Source organism: Euprymna scolopes, chromosome 10 (assembly GCF_053919585.1).
Source record: "Euprymna scolopes isolate OS-2025 chromosome 10, ASM5391958v1, whole genome shotgun sequence".
Classification (NCBI taxonomy): domain Eukaryota; kingdom Metazoa; phylum Mollusca; class Cephalopoda; order Sepiida; family Sepiolidae; genus Euprymna; species Euprymna scolopes.
Genome location: NC_136491.1, coordinates 62,131,691 through 62,148,618, shown reverse-complemented (window position 1 = coordinate 62,148,618; position 16,928 = coordinate 62,131,691). Strand labels below are relative to the sequence as shown.

Below are 16,928 nucleotides of genomic sequence, written 5' to 3'. Positions count from 1 at the left end.
TAAAATTTATTGTTTTGGGCTCAAATCAAGCTATTAAGTTAGATCCATGTCCAAGGAACCTATATCTAAAATTTCACGTGTGTAGTCCCAAAATTGTCGGAGGAATTTAGTAGAGTTCTCATAGGTCAAATCGTTGAACTTTGACCGATTAATCGCCAACTTTCTGGCCAAAAACTGATCACATCAATTTTCCCAAATCTCAGTAACCTGTATATCAAATTTCGAGTCTGTAAACTAAGAATTGACAGAGTTATTGTGTAGAGAGACACACAGACACTTTCACATATATATAGATAGATTTATTATTGATTATATTTATTAAACTGATTATATTATTTATATATATAATATATATAATAATTATATCATATATTTATTATTGATTATATTTATTAAACTGATTATATTATTTATTCATAAACAAGCGTATGGTTGCAAGAAAAATACGGACGACTGAGTAAAGTTAATAAATATATAGTTTATTTCTCACCAAATTAAAGATTTAAGGCATCGTCGTTATGATGGCCGATCGGGCATTGAGATAAACTTGTCAATGATCAAAGTTCTTTGGATTCAGTTGGGTGCAGGGCAGTGATGGCAGAAATGTGGCTTAGCATGTCCGGTGATCCTTGTTAGCTGATGTCGTTTGGCGGGGTTGGTGAGAGGTGGTAATTTGGTATCAGCCGAACAAGGAAAGGAGCTTGTATCAGGATCGTGGGTGAGACGGTACCATAGTAAGCTCCGCATCTGATGTTGCTGAAGAGGGACCGGGTGCTGGTTGAAGACGGAGCGTGTTCACAGCATGCCACGCTAGGGCCAGTCTATCTTGTCGAAAAGGCTGGTATTTTTATAGTGATGAAGCGGACGTAGTAGTAAGCAAATAAAAAATTTTTTAATCGCTGGCTTGAGTTTGCTTTATGATGGTGTTTGTTTTTTGTGCTGTAATGTGTTGTAGTGAACCATCTGTCTGGTGCATGTGTTATATCGATTTGAAGCTAATAAAATTGTGAATGTAATCTAGTTGGTGTTGTATGGTTGCATTGTTATGTGAATTATATATTGGTGTTTATATGCTTAGGAGTTGCGTTCGCTGTGATGTTTGTGTTTTGTATTTTGGCTTTGTCTTTTGCTGTGCGGCTTTCTGTGGTGGTTTTCTTTGTTGAAGTAAGGTGTGAGTTATTCTAATGATGTGTGTATCTAAAGAAATGGGATTTGAAGTTGTCATGTGTGTTTATTGTGTTCATTTGCGTTGTACCGACGAACAGATTTGTCCTAGCGTTGCCATTGCTGTTGCTGTTGCTGCCCCTGCTGGTTTTTGGTTTATTCATGCAAATATGGAGGGATATGCGATATAACAATACTCCCCCCTCGATCATATTTACATGATAAAGTCTCTGAAACGCGCGGGGAGTTGTCCCCTTGTTATTCTTGTTGGAGGTCGAATTCAGTCCGTATTTACTTACTGTGATGTTGTAGGATGAATTAGTGTAGGGTCGTTTGATGGCTGTTGTGGGATATGGTCTTGGTGGTTGGTACATGGTGGAGGAAGTAGGATCCTGCTGCATAGGTGTGGCGGTCGAGGGGCCAAGCGTCTGATATGTGTGCGATGAACCCAGGCTGTATCGCCCTTTTCATTTTGTACCTGGCACATCACATCATTTGATTTTGTGACTGTGAAATTTCCAACCCAGGACAGATGAGATGACTGGGCCACTGCTGATTGTGGTTGATTGAGTAAGACCTTGTCGCCCACCTTTATTGAGTTCTTGTAAGTGGGACAATGTGCATCCCTCACAAGTTTGTGGTTAGCCTCATCGTTGGCCAGGGTGACACGGTGGTGGACCTGTTTCAATAGGGCGTTGGTTGTCGTGTATGACTTCTTTTCTATGAAGCGTAGGTAGGCCGATGTTTTGGTGACGACCGGTGATTGCATAGTGGGGAGAAATGCCAGTGGTATTGTTGATAGTAGTGTTCATGGAGGAGACGATGGATTCAAGAACGTCTGTCCATTCACAGCCTCTGTCTTCACACAGCATGTATAGGGCATTCTTCATCATGCGGTGCTGATGTTCGATGTTTCCTGAACTTTGTGGTCGCCAAGGGCAGTGGAGTTCTTGCGTAATGAACATTTGGCTACAGAACTGTCTATAGACGCCTCCCGTGAAGTGTGTGCCTCGATCCGAGGGATTTCCCTATGCCAAAGGAAGAACTGATACAATCCGTGGGCGGCATCAATGACGCGGTCCCTTACACATGGTATGGCCGTGAAGTGTCGGCTGAAGCTGTCCAAAATGATCAGGATGTATTGTTTCCCCTTTGAGTTTGGCATTGTCACAAAGTCCATGTAGATGACTTCGAATGGTCTTTGTCCCCGTTTGCAATGACCGATTGGCCAGTAGGTGCGTCTACCATAGTTCCCTTTGCATTTCAAGCATGTGTCGCAGAAGTCAACATAGGCCGTAATGTTGCGGTTTTTGAATTCCCACCAATAGCCAGACATGAACTCTTGCATGCGTGTGATGCCTGAGTGATTCTTGCCCTCGTGTGCTTGGGAGAGGTATCTGGCGCAGAGATTATATGGTACAACCAGCTTAGGGGAGTTTTTCCTGTCTCTTATCATCAGAACAGAGGTATCTGGTTCCAGAAAAAATTGCTGTGAGTGCTTTTTGAAGAACATAGCTCGGTGGTCATCGGGATCGATATGTGGTTCACTTGGGTGATTGGAGAGAGCTGATGATCTTTGCTAGGGCATCGTCCTTTTGTTGTTCATTGGCAATGCTCAGGTGGTTGCAGATCCTGTCAGTGGGAATGGAGGATGAAGAGTGAAGTTTTGATTTTCTTCTGTCTGCAACTTCTGCTGAGCATGTCTGCCCATATGTTTGATTCGCCTTCGATGTATTCTAAGACGAACTTGTAGCATGAGATTTCCTCTTGCCACCTCCATATTTTGGCATTGTTGAACTCTCTCTAGTCCAGATATGTCAACGATCGATGGTCGGTAAAAATAACGAAGGGGCGGTTGCACAGGAAATAATCGAATTTCGTTATAGCCCATTTTACCGCATATGCCTCTCGTTTCATCATAGACTAGTTCCGTTCCGTAGAGTTGAATGTTTGGGAAGCGACCGCTATGATGATTTTCTTCCCGTTGTCGGCTTCTTGCATCAAAATTGCTCCACACGCGACGTCGCTGGTGAGGGTGAAAAGTTTGGAGAAGTCCAGGAATGAAATGACGGGTGGCGAGGATAGTCGTTCCTTGATCTTTCTAAAAGTTCTATCGGCCGTGTCTGTCCAAGTGAATGGCCTTTTATCTTGTTGAGATCATGTATGGGAGCCATTAGTTTTGAAAATGTGTTCGAGTTGATTTGTTCCTGTAAACGTTCCAGGAACTGTCTAATCCATACTAGTCGGCCGATAAGGCTTTGTAACTCTTTTTTTGACGTTGGGGGTTGCATTTCTCTGATTGCCCGAATGTATTCGGGATCGGGCTTAAAACCTTTACTGTTCACGATCTGTCCGAGGAACTTTGCCTCTGATGTGAGGAATGAGCATTTGTCAGGGTTTAAGCTGAGTCCAAAGTTTCAGAGGGCGGTAAAGAGCTGTTCCAGAGCATGTATGTATTCGTTAAATGTCTTTGCATGGACCAAGTTGTCGTCGATGTATGCCGAAATGTATCACGTGACATCATCGTGGCCAATGCTTCTGCTACGCAATGAGAAAAGATCTGCCCAGGAGAGGTAAGAGCAAAGGCCAGGCGAGTGTACTGGTAGCATTGATCCTTCCATGTAAATGCTGTTTTGTGTCGGTCCTGCTTGTTGATCTCAATTTGCCAGTAACCGCTACGCAGGTCCAGGGAAGCGAAATATACATTGCCTTTGCCAATCTTGTTAAATAGATGGTCCATTCTTGGTATCGGGTAGGGATCAAGATCGACTAACACTTTGTTTAGTGTTCTTTTGAAATTGACGACCACGCGGATCGATCCATTCTTCTTGTGGACGGCAAACACTGGACTGTTAAAGCCTCTCGGGTCTGTGAATTTCTCGATGATGCCCTCATTCGCCATGCGTTTGATTTCAGCATCTACGTCTGCTTCCAGAGCTTGAGCAATCGGGTGTTGCTTCTGGCTGCGAGATCGGCCGTCGGTTGGTATCCGGATGGGTCGGATGAACGTGCCCTTGTTGTTCTGTGTGCCAATTACGTCAGCGTATTTGATGAGAAGGTTCGCTGTGGCTTCCAATTCATCCCGGTTTGGGTGATTTGGCAGTGACAACCCGGTGTTGTGCTTCAGCTAGGTTAGCTTTTCCTTTAACGTCTGGGTATTGGGCCAAGGCTCCATTGTGAGGTGATTCTGGATTAGAACGGATTGAGGGTCGTGTATCGGATCGTGGGCTGATGATGTTGGTGGTCTGCGCCTATGATGGATACAAGCCATGTGTGTTGTATGGCCTGAGGTAAGTGTGCGTCTGAACTCTACTGTAGAATTCTGGTTGTCAATCAGGTATGAGCTGAGTGTGCTGTGGTGTAAAACATTTTGGCCAATCAAGATCGGTGTGGCTTGGGTCGTCACCAGCACATTCACCTCCTTGAAAGTGGGTGAGTTCTGATTGCCGATGGTGATGTTACAGGTTAGTTCACCGAGGGCAGTGATGCTGCCATTTATACTTTTCACCCGTACATCTGTGTGGGTCATATATTTCTTAGCTTCTCCGGGCAGCTGTGATATAGGTATGATGCATGTGGAGCATCCCGAGTCCAGCATCGTGATCCCAGAAAAGTGTATGTCGTTTATGACGAAGGTGGATTGTATGATTGGTGATTGGTGCGCGAGTCCCTGTAGGTTGAAGACGTGATGGCTGGTGATGGAATAGGGCGGACGGGGCATCAAAACTTGTCCTGCCCGAAGCAAAAATCCTCTTTTGTGCGTGGTAGGTCATCATCCCCTGTTGTGATGTGGGCCTGTGCTTGGGCGTGAGGTGGGTGGCAATATGGGCAGTTTTGTCCACAGAAGCACGGTCGTCCCCTGAGGTAATTCTTGCACAATGGAGTACGTGGCGGGTGTTGGTGGTCTTTGATTGTTTGATGACGGCCATGTCTTGGTTGATTGTTGAGGCTTGTTTGGTATTGGTGGGGCCGTCCATTGGATCGAGTTGGTAGGTCCATTTTGAGTGCGCTGTCTCTGTGATGAGACTGCTGTGGTTTTTGCAAGTAGTATGTGGTTTCAAGAGCAGCAGTGACGTCGGATTTTACGCCGCGATTGATGTACCTTTGGGCTTCGCAGGCTATATCAGTTGCGCTGTAGTGGTTGTCCATTGTTCTGACGAGGTGGGGGTAAAAGTTTGAGCTCCAGACTTTTACCTTTTCACTCATCAGCATTGCGCCTATGATAAATACAAGCCTATCCACGGTCAATTCCATGTTTTTGTCCTTTTTGTATTAATGTGGACAGCTGCTTCTCTCAAGGTATTTTCCAGACGACCCGCGAAGTTGGTCAACTTTTCCCCGTCTTGTCGTTCCAGTTCCCAGGCTCGACTGAGGTGTTGGAAGTTTGTCATCTGGCTGTCATATGCCACTTGCAAATATTGTTTTAGCGCTTTGAAAGTGGATGAGTCTGTTTTTGAATCAATCATCTGTTGAAATATACCCTGGTCGAGTAAATCTTTCGCAGATTTGACGAACTCGCCCTCCAGGCTGGGATATCTATCCAGTTCTGGTGTGACGTGAATGGTGTAGGCTTTGTTCAATGCCGTGATGAATTGGTTTACGTCTTCCCATGGGCGGAATAATTTCTGCTGTTTCATGACGTCCCAGATGGCTTGTTGACGGATAACCAAACTGTAATCGTTTTCTTTCTGATTCGTATGGGTTGCTGTTGAAGTCGTTAGTTTTAAAGCTGCCAACATGTCGTCTATGTCGGTTTGGACTTCTCAAATCGCACATTCGGATGGCTGTACTGCCCGTTTTCAGATTGAACAGGAGTGTTTTCTGCTCTCTGATGAGGGTGAAAAGTTCGGTCCGTGTAAAGCTTGTATAGTCCTCCATATTTAACTTGCTGTATACTTCTGACACCAGTGAAATAAACAAGCGTATGGTTGCAAGAAAAATACGGATGACCGAGTAAGGTTAATAAATATATAGTTTATTTCTCACCAAATTAAAAATTTAAGGCATCGTCGTTATGATGGCTGGTCGGGCATTGAGATAAACTTGTCAACGATCAAAGTTCTTTGGATTCGGTTGGGTGCGGGGTGGTGATGGCAGAAATGTGGCTTAGTGTGTCCGGCGATCCTTGTTAGCTGATGTCGTTTGGCAAGGTTGGTGAGAGGTAGTAATTTGGTATCAGCCGAACAAGGAAAGGGGCTTGTATCAAGATCGCGGGTGAGATGGTAGCGGGGGGGGGGGCGATGCTGGCGTAGTAAGCTCAGAGTCTGATGTTGCTGAAGAGCGGCTGGGTGCTGGTTGAAGACGGAGCGTGTTCACAGCGCGTCACGCTAGGGCCAGTCTGTCTTGTCGAAAAGGCTGGTATTTTTATAGTGATGAAGCGGACGTAGTAGTGAGCAAATAAAGTTTTTTTTAATTGCTGGCTTGAGTTTGCTTTATGATGGTGTTTGTTTTTCGTGCTGTAATGTGTTGTAGTGAACCGTTTTTTGGTGCATGTGTTATATCGATTTGAAGCTAATAAAATTGTGCATGTAATCTAGTTGGTGTTGTATGGTTGCATTGTTATGTGAATTATATATTGGTGTTTATATGCTTAGGAATTGCGTTTGCTGTGATGTTTGTGTTTTGTATTTTGGTTTTGTCTTTTGCTGTGCGGCTTTCTGTGGTGGTTTTCTTTGTTGAAGTAAGGTGCGAGTTATTCTAATGATGTGTGTATCTAAAGAAATGGGATTTGAAGTTGTCATGTGTATTTATTGTGTTCATTTGCATTGTACCGACGAACAGATTTGTCCTAGCGTCGCCATTGTTGTCACTGTCACTGCCGGTTTTTGGTTTATTCATGCAAATATGGAGGGATATGTGATATAACAATTATATATATAATATATATAATAATTATATTATATATTTATTATTGATTATATTTATTAAACTGATTATGTTATTTATATATATAATATATATAATAATTATATTATATATTTATTAAACTGATTATGTTATTTATATATATAATATATATAATAATTATATTATATATTTATTATTGATTATATTTATTAAACTGATTATGTTATTTATATATATAATATATATAATAATTATATTATATATTTATTAAACTGATTATGTTATTTATATATATAATATATATAATAATTATATTATATATTTATTATTGATTATATTTATTAAACTGATTATATTATATATATATATAATAATTATATTATATATTTATTATATTTATTAAACTGAGGATCAACAATATTTAAAAAATAAAAATTACAAACATTAGTCTACCTAATTTTTCTTCAAATAAAATTTTTGGGTAATGAAAGAAGGAAGACTGACCTTAAATTTGGACACGTTCAACAAAAGGCAAGTGAATAAGCAGAAATACATGCATCGTTTCTTTCACACACAAAAAAACAAACAAGGCTTGTTCTCCCTCACTGACTGAGCAAATTTATGCAGTTTTATTTTTATTTTGCACAACAGAAGTTAAGGCTGCATACTTCTACCTACAATGGGCCAAAGTTTTATCTGTATATGCTATAAAAACTCAAAAACTATTTGATCAAACAGAAATTTTGCATGGTCGTTATCGTTATTAAAGAGAATCAGATCCGTATATCAAATGTTAAATTTTGTCAAAATTTCCTTGATCTAAATTTTAAATATTAAATTCAAAATCACATGAACAGAACTGAAGTGACTTTATGCCAAAATTAAATCAATTCAAATTATACCATGACCGATTACTTTACTAAGTGACGATTGGTCAAGATGCTAGGAATAGTGATAAACTCGATAGAACACATAACTTCTGCCTTAGCAGAAGCAACAAATTTACATAATCATATTTACATGTTATTAGGATCTATATATTATTTACTTTTTACTATATATATTCATCATAAGCAAATGGAAATTCCAATGCTGGAAAATTAAGAAAGAATCGTTTTTGGAATTGGAGAATAGACTTAATTTTTATGAAAAGAAGTTTAAAAAAAATATTTCTGATTAATTATCATTTACTAGAAATGAATGTTTCTCTTTTAAAAAAAATGACAGATTATGAAAATGTCATGAATAATTTGCATATAAATAAAACAAAACTAAAAACAATCACCATATCATTCATAAGTTCATATGAATTAATGAGTTTTTTTTTCTTTAATTGATTTAAAATAAAAGAAAATAATTACCAAAAAACAATGAAAACAGAAAAAGAAAATCCCACCGCAAAATTTTAGCAATCTCTAATTTCTATAAAATTGAGAAAAGAATGTATGTATTGCTGTTTTTAAAAACGAATGACGAGCATTTATACATAAAATATGATTCTATTATTGTTTAAGTTGCAACAAATGAGTAGGTTTGGATTATGGTCAACAAAAATTGATTGGGAGAGAAATTTTCAATGAAATTGGCATTTTTTACACTCATTACACTACTTGCATTATCATGTACCCAAACACTCATATGACCATGTGTGTTCCTTCTGCTTGCAGAACAAATATTACCACACCTCTAAACAAAGGTGATGATAATTCCTGGGATGGCCTCATGACTGCAGAACAGATACTAAATTATTCCTACTACTAAAAAAGTAGGAGATAATGCTTGAGAGGATGGTTTACTTATACTTTTTGCTTATTTTAGTCACCAGATACGTTTGCTGTTCATATTATTTCTAGATTAATCAACAACATTCTCTAGAATATGAGAAACATTATTTCTAGAACAACCAACAACATTCTCTAAAATATGAGAAACTGTTTAAACAAGATTAATTTAATAAATTTTTATATTTTATTAAAGTTGTGTCTTGAGCAAGCACTAATTAAATAAAATCAACAACTCATTTTCTGTTCATACTTATAGAGATTCTTAATTAAGAAAATAATGGCACAAAATGACTTCCATTTTCTTCTCAGAAATGATTTTGTTAATAAAATTTTAATAAATTGTCATCTAAATTTTTTTTTCAACATTCAGGATGAAACTGCTAATAAATTCTGTACTCATTAACATGATTTTCATGGTTTTAATCATTTAATAAAAACATTTGCTGACCTGAAGTTTTGACACATTAAAGATTGTCTGGATTATATATTTTAGTATAAAATTCACCTGAATCTGTAAACAAATAGTTTTTATACTAAAACAGAAAAAGTTTTTAAGCAAAAATTTTTTTTCCAGATTTAGTTTGTGGCATATTAATGCACATTAAGAATTGTAGCTTCATACCTTTCCCAATTAGTTTAATACTATAGAGATGATAAGATTTGAACTTGGCATAGCTGATTCCATAGTCTGTGATCATCAAATAATCTAGCATCATTTTCAACATTAGATAATGTTCCATAGACAATGGAAGATTCTTCTTCAGATGATGATGATTTGTATCCTTTCATAAATATTATATAAAAAAAAAACAAATGTTGAAGTAGTTGGGAATTGGTGGAGTTTACAGCTATAAAGAGAAAAAAAGGATGTAAAGAAAGAACAGAAGAAAAAAAAGCACAGAAATAACAAAAATTTTGATGGAAAAAAATGAAAAAACAAAACATGCTGATTAAAAGATTAAAAAACCCAAAAAACAAAGAAATGTTAAGAGTTCAAATATTGTGTCAAATCCTATAATCATTTTTATTTGCATTTTTCTCTTTAATTTGTTTTTCAAAAGAAGTCAATTTTGTTATCGTTTTCTTTTTCAATCTTAAAAAGTATTTTATTCAGATTAAACAAAACATTTTGATTTAAGGTTCTATTTTGTTTTTCTTTTTTTTTCAGATTGATTTTTTTAGAACTTTTTTGTCTTTGCATCACCTCCCTTCCCTCAAAGGATCAGACAGCCACAACAGGAACAACTCCAAAAAATGCAAGATTGTTGTTGTTGGCAGAATTCTAGCAACCAAGTGTAGAGAGACTAACAGAAAAAAAAAAAAAAAAAAAACCTACTGGAAGGTCTTCTGATTTCTTGGCTGTGGAGAAGGTGTCCGACTTTTAGTTTTATGCAAATGTACAAGGTCGGCAAAAAGGTCAGTTGGTGGTTTTTGACCCACATCTACATTGAGTGATGCATGTCTACTTAAACGCCCAGCTCCACCAATACCAACATGTTTTAATGACACTGGGGAGTTAGATGGAATAAGAGGCGAGGGAAGAGGACTGCTGTTCTGAAATTGCTGAGCATTAGCAATGACTGCAGATGAAGAAGAAGAGGGAAGAGTGGGAAATGCATTTGTGGATGTGTTCAGGTAAGAGGTTTTCTTGTGGAAGTTCCAGCTCTGTAACAGCTCATCACACTCATAGTTGTCCATCTTTGGTGTAGTGTTTGGTTTTTGGCTTTTCTTCTGCTCTTTCAAGCCAGTTGAATCACTTAGCAGAGGGTCAAAAAGCAGGGTGGGATTATTGCTGCTGTAATTTGTCACTTCCTTTTCATTGGTTGACTGATTTTGAGGGTTACATGTAGAGAAAGAAGAGGAACCCGGATACCCAGAAGACTGCAGACCTGTTCCTCGCTTGCTTACCCGAAATGCAGGAGACCGAGATATAACGCTACTGCCAATTGTGGTCTGTCTCTTTCGATATAAAGGAGCTGGAGGTTGGCTTATGGGAGGAGGGAAGGCTTGTTTAGAAGGAGCATGAGTTGTTTCTGTCTCTGGTCCAGCAGCCAGGGAGGAAGATTCTTGCAACTTTTCTCCTCCAAGTGGATCAAATTCCTCTTCTGGCCCGAACATGATAAGCGATGTGTTTTTTGTTTTCTGCTGCGGATGCTTTCCCCGGGGAGGTGGAATAGGTGGGCTTTCATTCTGAAGGGCTGCTATAACAGCTGCAATTGTTGATGTCGAGGGCCGTGGAGGAACAGATGGTGCTATGCTTGGCTTTGCAGTCTTTTCTTTTTCTGGAGAATTGAAAGACTGCCAATTGTTCTGGCAAACTACAGAAGTTGAAGATTCTCCAAGAGTGAATGTGTGGGAACCAACATTATTTGAGGTGACCCATGGTACATGGTCAACAGAACTACTAGCATTCTCTGCTGATTCATCAATTGTTGTTAGATCTACATAAGAGAAATGTGCACCTTCAGATGGTGTATGACTCCCACTCTCCAAAGATGAAGCTTCACTCTCTTCAGCCTTAAACAAAAAAGTAAAGAATTGCATTATGAAATTTTTTTTTTATTAGAAAAAAATTTTTTTCATCAATTTCTTGATATTTAAAATCTCATTCAAAATCCAAAATGGTACAAAAAATTCAACTTAAAAAATGTTTATGAAACTAAGAAAAAATATTAATAGAAACATTAGTTTTTGTTCAAATATTAACATTTATATGGTTTTAGCAATGCATAGCATTTACAACCATCTATAATCCTGTATCTAATATGAGCAAGTACAAGGCTACTCGGCATTGCCCAGGGCTGTAAAAGCCTAAATAAAAGTTCAATAATGTGTGTATCATTTTTATATTAAAACTTATCTCTCCCCCCTTCTCCCTCTCTAGCTGCTTCTTTAATTTTCTCTTTTCTCCTCTCTCTCATTTTACAGTCTTCCTCCTTAACCCTCTTCATCAATCTGTTCCTCTTTCTTTTTTAATGTACTGAAAAATAAATAAATAAACACACATTGATACTATGGTATACAACATCACACACAATGCATTGATACACAGTATGTTATGTTGGATTGTGGTTGGTGACACTAGAAAATATCAGATGATGTGCACACATGGATTTACGAGAGTCGGGCAGTTCCAGATATTAAATCCAATTGCTGGCTATGATGATGTAATTCACAAAGTCCACCGGTTTTACACATAAACAAAGGAATCGACCTACATTTCTCATCTGGGTTGTGAATAATAATCGCAAACAAAGGAATCAACCTACATTTCTCATCTGGGTTGTGAATAATAATCGCAAATAAAGGAATCAACCTACATTTCTCATCTGGGTTGTGAATAATAATCGCAAACAAAGGAATCGACCTACATTTCTCATCTGGGTTGTGAATAATAATCGCAAACAAAGGAATCGACCTACATTTCTCATCTGGGTTGTGAATAATAATCGCAAACAAAGGAATCGACCTACATTTCTCATCTGGGTTGTGAATAATAATCGCAAACAAAGGAATCAACCTACATTTCTCATCTGGGTTGTGAATAATAATCGCAAATAAAGGAATCAACCTACATTTCTCATCTGGGTTGTGAATAATAATCGCAAATAAAGGAATCGACCTACATTTCTCATCTGGGTTGTGAATAATAATCGCAAATAAAGGAATCGACCTACATTTCTCATCTGGGTTGTGAATAATAATCGCAAATAAAGGAATCAACCTACATTTCTCATCTGGGTTGTGAATAATAATCGCAAATAAAGGAATCGACCTACATTTCTCATCTGGGTTGTGAATAATAATCGCAAATAAAGGAATCAACCTACATTTCTCATCTGGGTTGTGAATAATAATCGCAAATAAAGGAATCGACCTACATTTCTCATCTGGGTTGTGAATAATAATCGCAAATAAAGGAATCGACCTACATTTCTCATCTGGGTTGTGAATAATAATCGCAAATAAAGGAATCAACCTACATTTCTCATCTGGGTTGTGAATAATAATCGCAAATAAAGGAATCGACCTACATTTCTCATCTGGGTTGTGAATAATAATCGCAAATAAAGGAATCAACCTACATTTCTCATCTGGGTTGTGAATAATAATCGCAAATAAAGGAATCGACCTACATTTCTCATCTGGGTTGTGAATAATAATCGCAAATAAAGGAATCAACCTACATTTCTCATCTGGGTTGTGAATAATAATCGCAAACAAAGGAATCGACCTACATTTCTCATCTGGGTTGTGAATAATAATCGCAAATAAAGGAATCAACCTACATTTCTCATCTGGGTTGTGAATAATAATCGCAAATAAAGGAATCGACCTACATTTCTCATCTGGGTTGTGAATAATAATCGCAAATAAAGGAATCGACCTACATTTCTCATCTGGGTTGTGAATAATAATCGCAAATAAAGGAATCAACCTACATTTCTCATCTGGGTTGTGAATAATAATCGCAAATAAAGGAATCAACCTACATTTCTCATCTGGGTTGTGAATAATAATCGCAAATAAAGGAATCGACCTACATTTCTCATCTGGGTTGTGAATAATAATCGCAAATAAAGGAATCAACCTACATTTCTCATCTGGGTTGTGAATAATAATCGCAAATAAAGGAATCGACCTACATTTCTCATCTGGGTTGTGAATAATAATCGCAAATAAAGGAATCGACCTACATTTCTCATCTGGGTTGTGAATAATAATCGCAAATAAAGGAATCAACCTACATTTCTCATCTGGGTTGTGAATAATAATCGCAAATAAAGGAATCGACCTACATTTCTCATCTGGGTTGTGAATAATAATCGCAAATAAAGGAATCAACCTACATTTCTCATCTGGGTTGTGAATAATAATCGCAAATAAAGGAATCGACCTACATTTCTCATCTGGGTTGTGAATAATAATCGCAAATAAAGGAATCAACCTACATTTCTCATCTGGGTTGTGAATAATAATCGCAAATAAAGGAATCGACCTACATTTCTCATCTGGGTTGTGAATAATAATCGCAAATAAAGGAATCGACCTACATTTCTCATCTGGGTTGTGAATAATAATCGCAAATAAAGGAATCGACCTACATTTCTCATCTGGGTTGTGAATAATAATCGCAAATAAAGGAATCGACCTACATTTCTCATCTGGGTTGTGAATAATAATCGCAAATAAAGGAATCGACCTACATTTCTCATCTGGGTTGTGAATAATAATCGCAAATAAAGGAATCAACCTACATTTCTCATCTGGGTTGTGAATAATAATCGCAAATAAAGGAATCAACCTACATTTCTCATCTGGGTTGTGAATAATAATCGCAAATAAAGGAATCGACCTACATTTCTCATCTGGGTTGTGAATAATAATCGCAAATAAAGGAATCAACCTACATTTCTCATCTGGGTTGTGAATAATAATCGCAAATAAAGGAATCAACCTACATTTCTCATCTGGGTTGTGAATAATAATCGCAAATAAAGGAATCGACCTACATTTCTCATCTGGGTTGTGAATAATAATCGCAAATAAAGGAATCAACCTACATTTCTCATCTGGGTTGTGAATAATAATCGCAAATAAAGGAATCGACCTACATTTCTCATCTGGGTTGTGAATAATAATCGCAAATAAAGGAATCGACCTACATTTCTCATCTGGGTTGTGAATAATAATCGCAAATAAAGGAATCGACCTACATTTCTCATCTGGGTTGTGAATAATAATCGCAAATAAAGGAATCGACCTACATTTCTCATCTGGGTTGTGAATAATAATCGCAAATAAAGGAATCGACCTACATTTCTCATCTGGGTTGTGAATAATAATCGCAAATAAAGGAATCAACCTACATTTCTCATCTGGGTTGTGAATAATAATCGCAAATAAAGGAATCAACCTACATTTCTCATCTGGGTTGTGAATAATAATCGCAAATAAAGGAATCGACCTACATTTCTCATCTGGGTTGTGAATAATAATCGCAAATAAAGGAATCAACCTACATTTCTCATCTGGGTTGTGAATAATAATCGCAAATAAAGGAATCGACCTACATTTCTCATCTGGGTTGTGAATAATAATCGCAAATAAAGGAATCAACCTACATTTCTCATCTGGGTTGTGAATAATAATCGCAAATAAAGGAATCGACCTACATTTCTCATCTGGGTTGTGAATAATAATCGCAAATAAAGGAATCGACCTACATTTCTCATCTGGGTTGTGAATAATAATCGCAAATAAAGGAATCGACCTACATTTCTCATCTGGGTTGTGAATAATAATCGCAAATAAAGGAATCAACCTACATTTCTCATCTGGGTTGTGAATAATAATCGCAAATAAAGGAATCGACCTACATTTCTCATCTGGGTTGTGAATAATAATCGCAAATAAAGGAATCGACCTACATTTCTCATCTGGGTTGTGAATAATAATCGCAAATAAAGGAATCAACCTACATTTCTCATCTGGGTTGTGAATAATAATCGCAAATAAAGGAATCGACCTACATTTCTCATCTGGGTTGTGAATAATAATCGCAAATAAAGGAATCAACCTACATTTCTCATCTGGGTTGTGAATAATAATCGCAAATAAAGGAATCGACCTACATTTCTCATCTGGGTTGTGAATAATAATCGCAAATAAAGGAATCAACCTACATTTCTCATCTGGGTTGTGAATAATAATCGCAAATAAAGGAATCGACCTACATTTCTCATCTGGGTTGTGAATAATAATCGCAAATAAAGGAATCGACCTACATTTCTCATCTGGGTTGTGAATAATAATCGCAAATAAAGGAATCAACCTACATTTCTCATCTGGGTTGTGAATAATAATCGCAAATAAAGGAATCGACCTACATTTCTCATCTGGGTTGTGAATAATAATCGCAAATAAAGGAATCAACCTACATTTCTCATCTGGGTTGTGAATAATAATCGCAAATAAAGGAATCGACCTACATTTCTCATCTGGGTTGTGAATAATAATCGCAAATAAAGGAATCGACCTACATTTCTCATCTGGGTTGTGAATAATAATCGCAAATAAAGGAATCAACCTACATTTCTCATCTGGGTTGTGAATAATAATCGCAGATAAAGGAATCGACCTACATTTCTCATCTGGGTTGTGAATAATAATCGCAGATAAAGGAATCAACCTACATTCCTGATGTCCTAAATAATGACTGATTGGATAAAATGAAAAAAAAATAAAAATAAAACAGGACAATAAAAATTCTGATGGAATGTCAATATAAGCAAACACAACAGAGGAGAGAAAGAGGCAGCCAATTACATTATTGAAGTCGCCAACACCACCAACATCCATACCAACCACTGCTATCAAAAGTTGAGTAAATGTAAAGCATGAACAGGCTCATTGTTGTGATTTTAAAAACCACGGCAAGAACAGAGGGTATATAATTTTGCATGTATTTGGAAAAGTGCAACGAGCAATTCTATAGACGTTTGACAACGCAACAGTTACATATACGGTTATTTACACTTCCAATGATTAATGAAGTACATTATACGTACATGATAAGACATGCATTTATTTTTTCTATTATTTCACCCTCCATCTCTTCTCTGTATCTCGTATTCTTTGAACATCACGAAACCAATCTATAATTAACAAGAGTAGCGTTTTTAAAAACAGCTCATTTTTAAACTTTTTCAAAACGCTGGTCTGAATGAAAAGTGAAAAATATCTTTAATATTTTTCACTGAGACGGAAGGTGTTAAAAGATAAGTTGTTTAATTGTTATGTTCTCTGTAAATGTTAATTATTTATATATTTATTGCAGTTCTTTACTTGATATATTATTTTATTCGTTTTATTTAGTAACAGATTCTCTCGTCCATGCATGTATTCATTAAAATCTAGCAAATTGATTTGAAATATAACATAAATAGATTTTAAAATTCTATTTTTTTTCAGTTAGAGGGTAAGATGCCCTCTAACTGAAAAAAAAAAAAAAAAAAAAAAAAAGAAATTTAAAATCACCATACCTTCCCTTAAACATATCAATTGGACTTATACTAAGTACATTACTTAATATTATCATGTTTTTTTTTCTTAATGGAGAGTAAACAATGC

At 37.0% G+C, this 16,928-nt stretch overlaps 1 protein-coding gene across 10 annotated transcripts in view; it reads right to left on the bottom strand.

The window, feature by feature from the left end:
* Positions 1-16,928, bottom strand: part of LOC145286010 (DENN domain-containing protein 1A-like) — a 798,566-nt gene that overhangs the window by 92,913 nt on the left and 688,725 nt on the right. For 8 of the 10 annotated variants that reach the window (XM_080134611.1, XM_080134616.1, XM_080134613.1 and 5 more), the window contains one exon: positions 9,794-11,312. The exons of the other annotated variants lie outside the window; for them this stretch is intronic. In XM_080134611.1, the coding sequence (XP_079990737.1) occupies positions 10,128-11,312 (1,185 nt within the window). In that variant the 3' untranslated portion in view covers positions 9,794-10,127. Of the gene's footprint in view, positions 1-9,793; positions 11,313-16,928 lie in introns of those variants that run through there. 10 annotated transcript variants of the gene reach the window in all.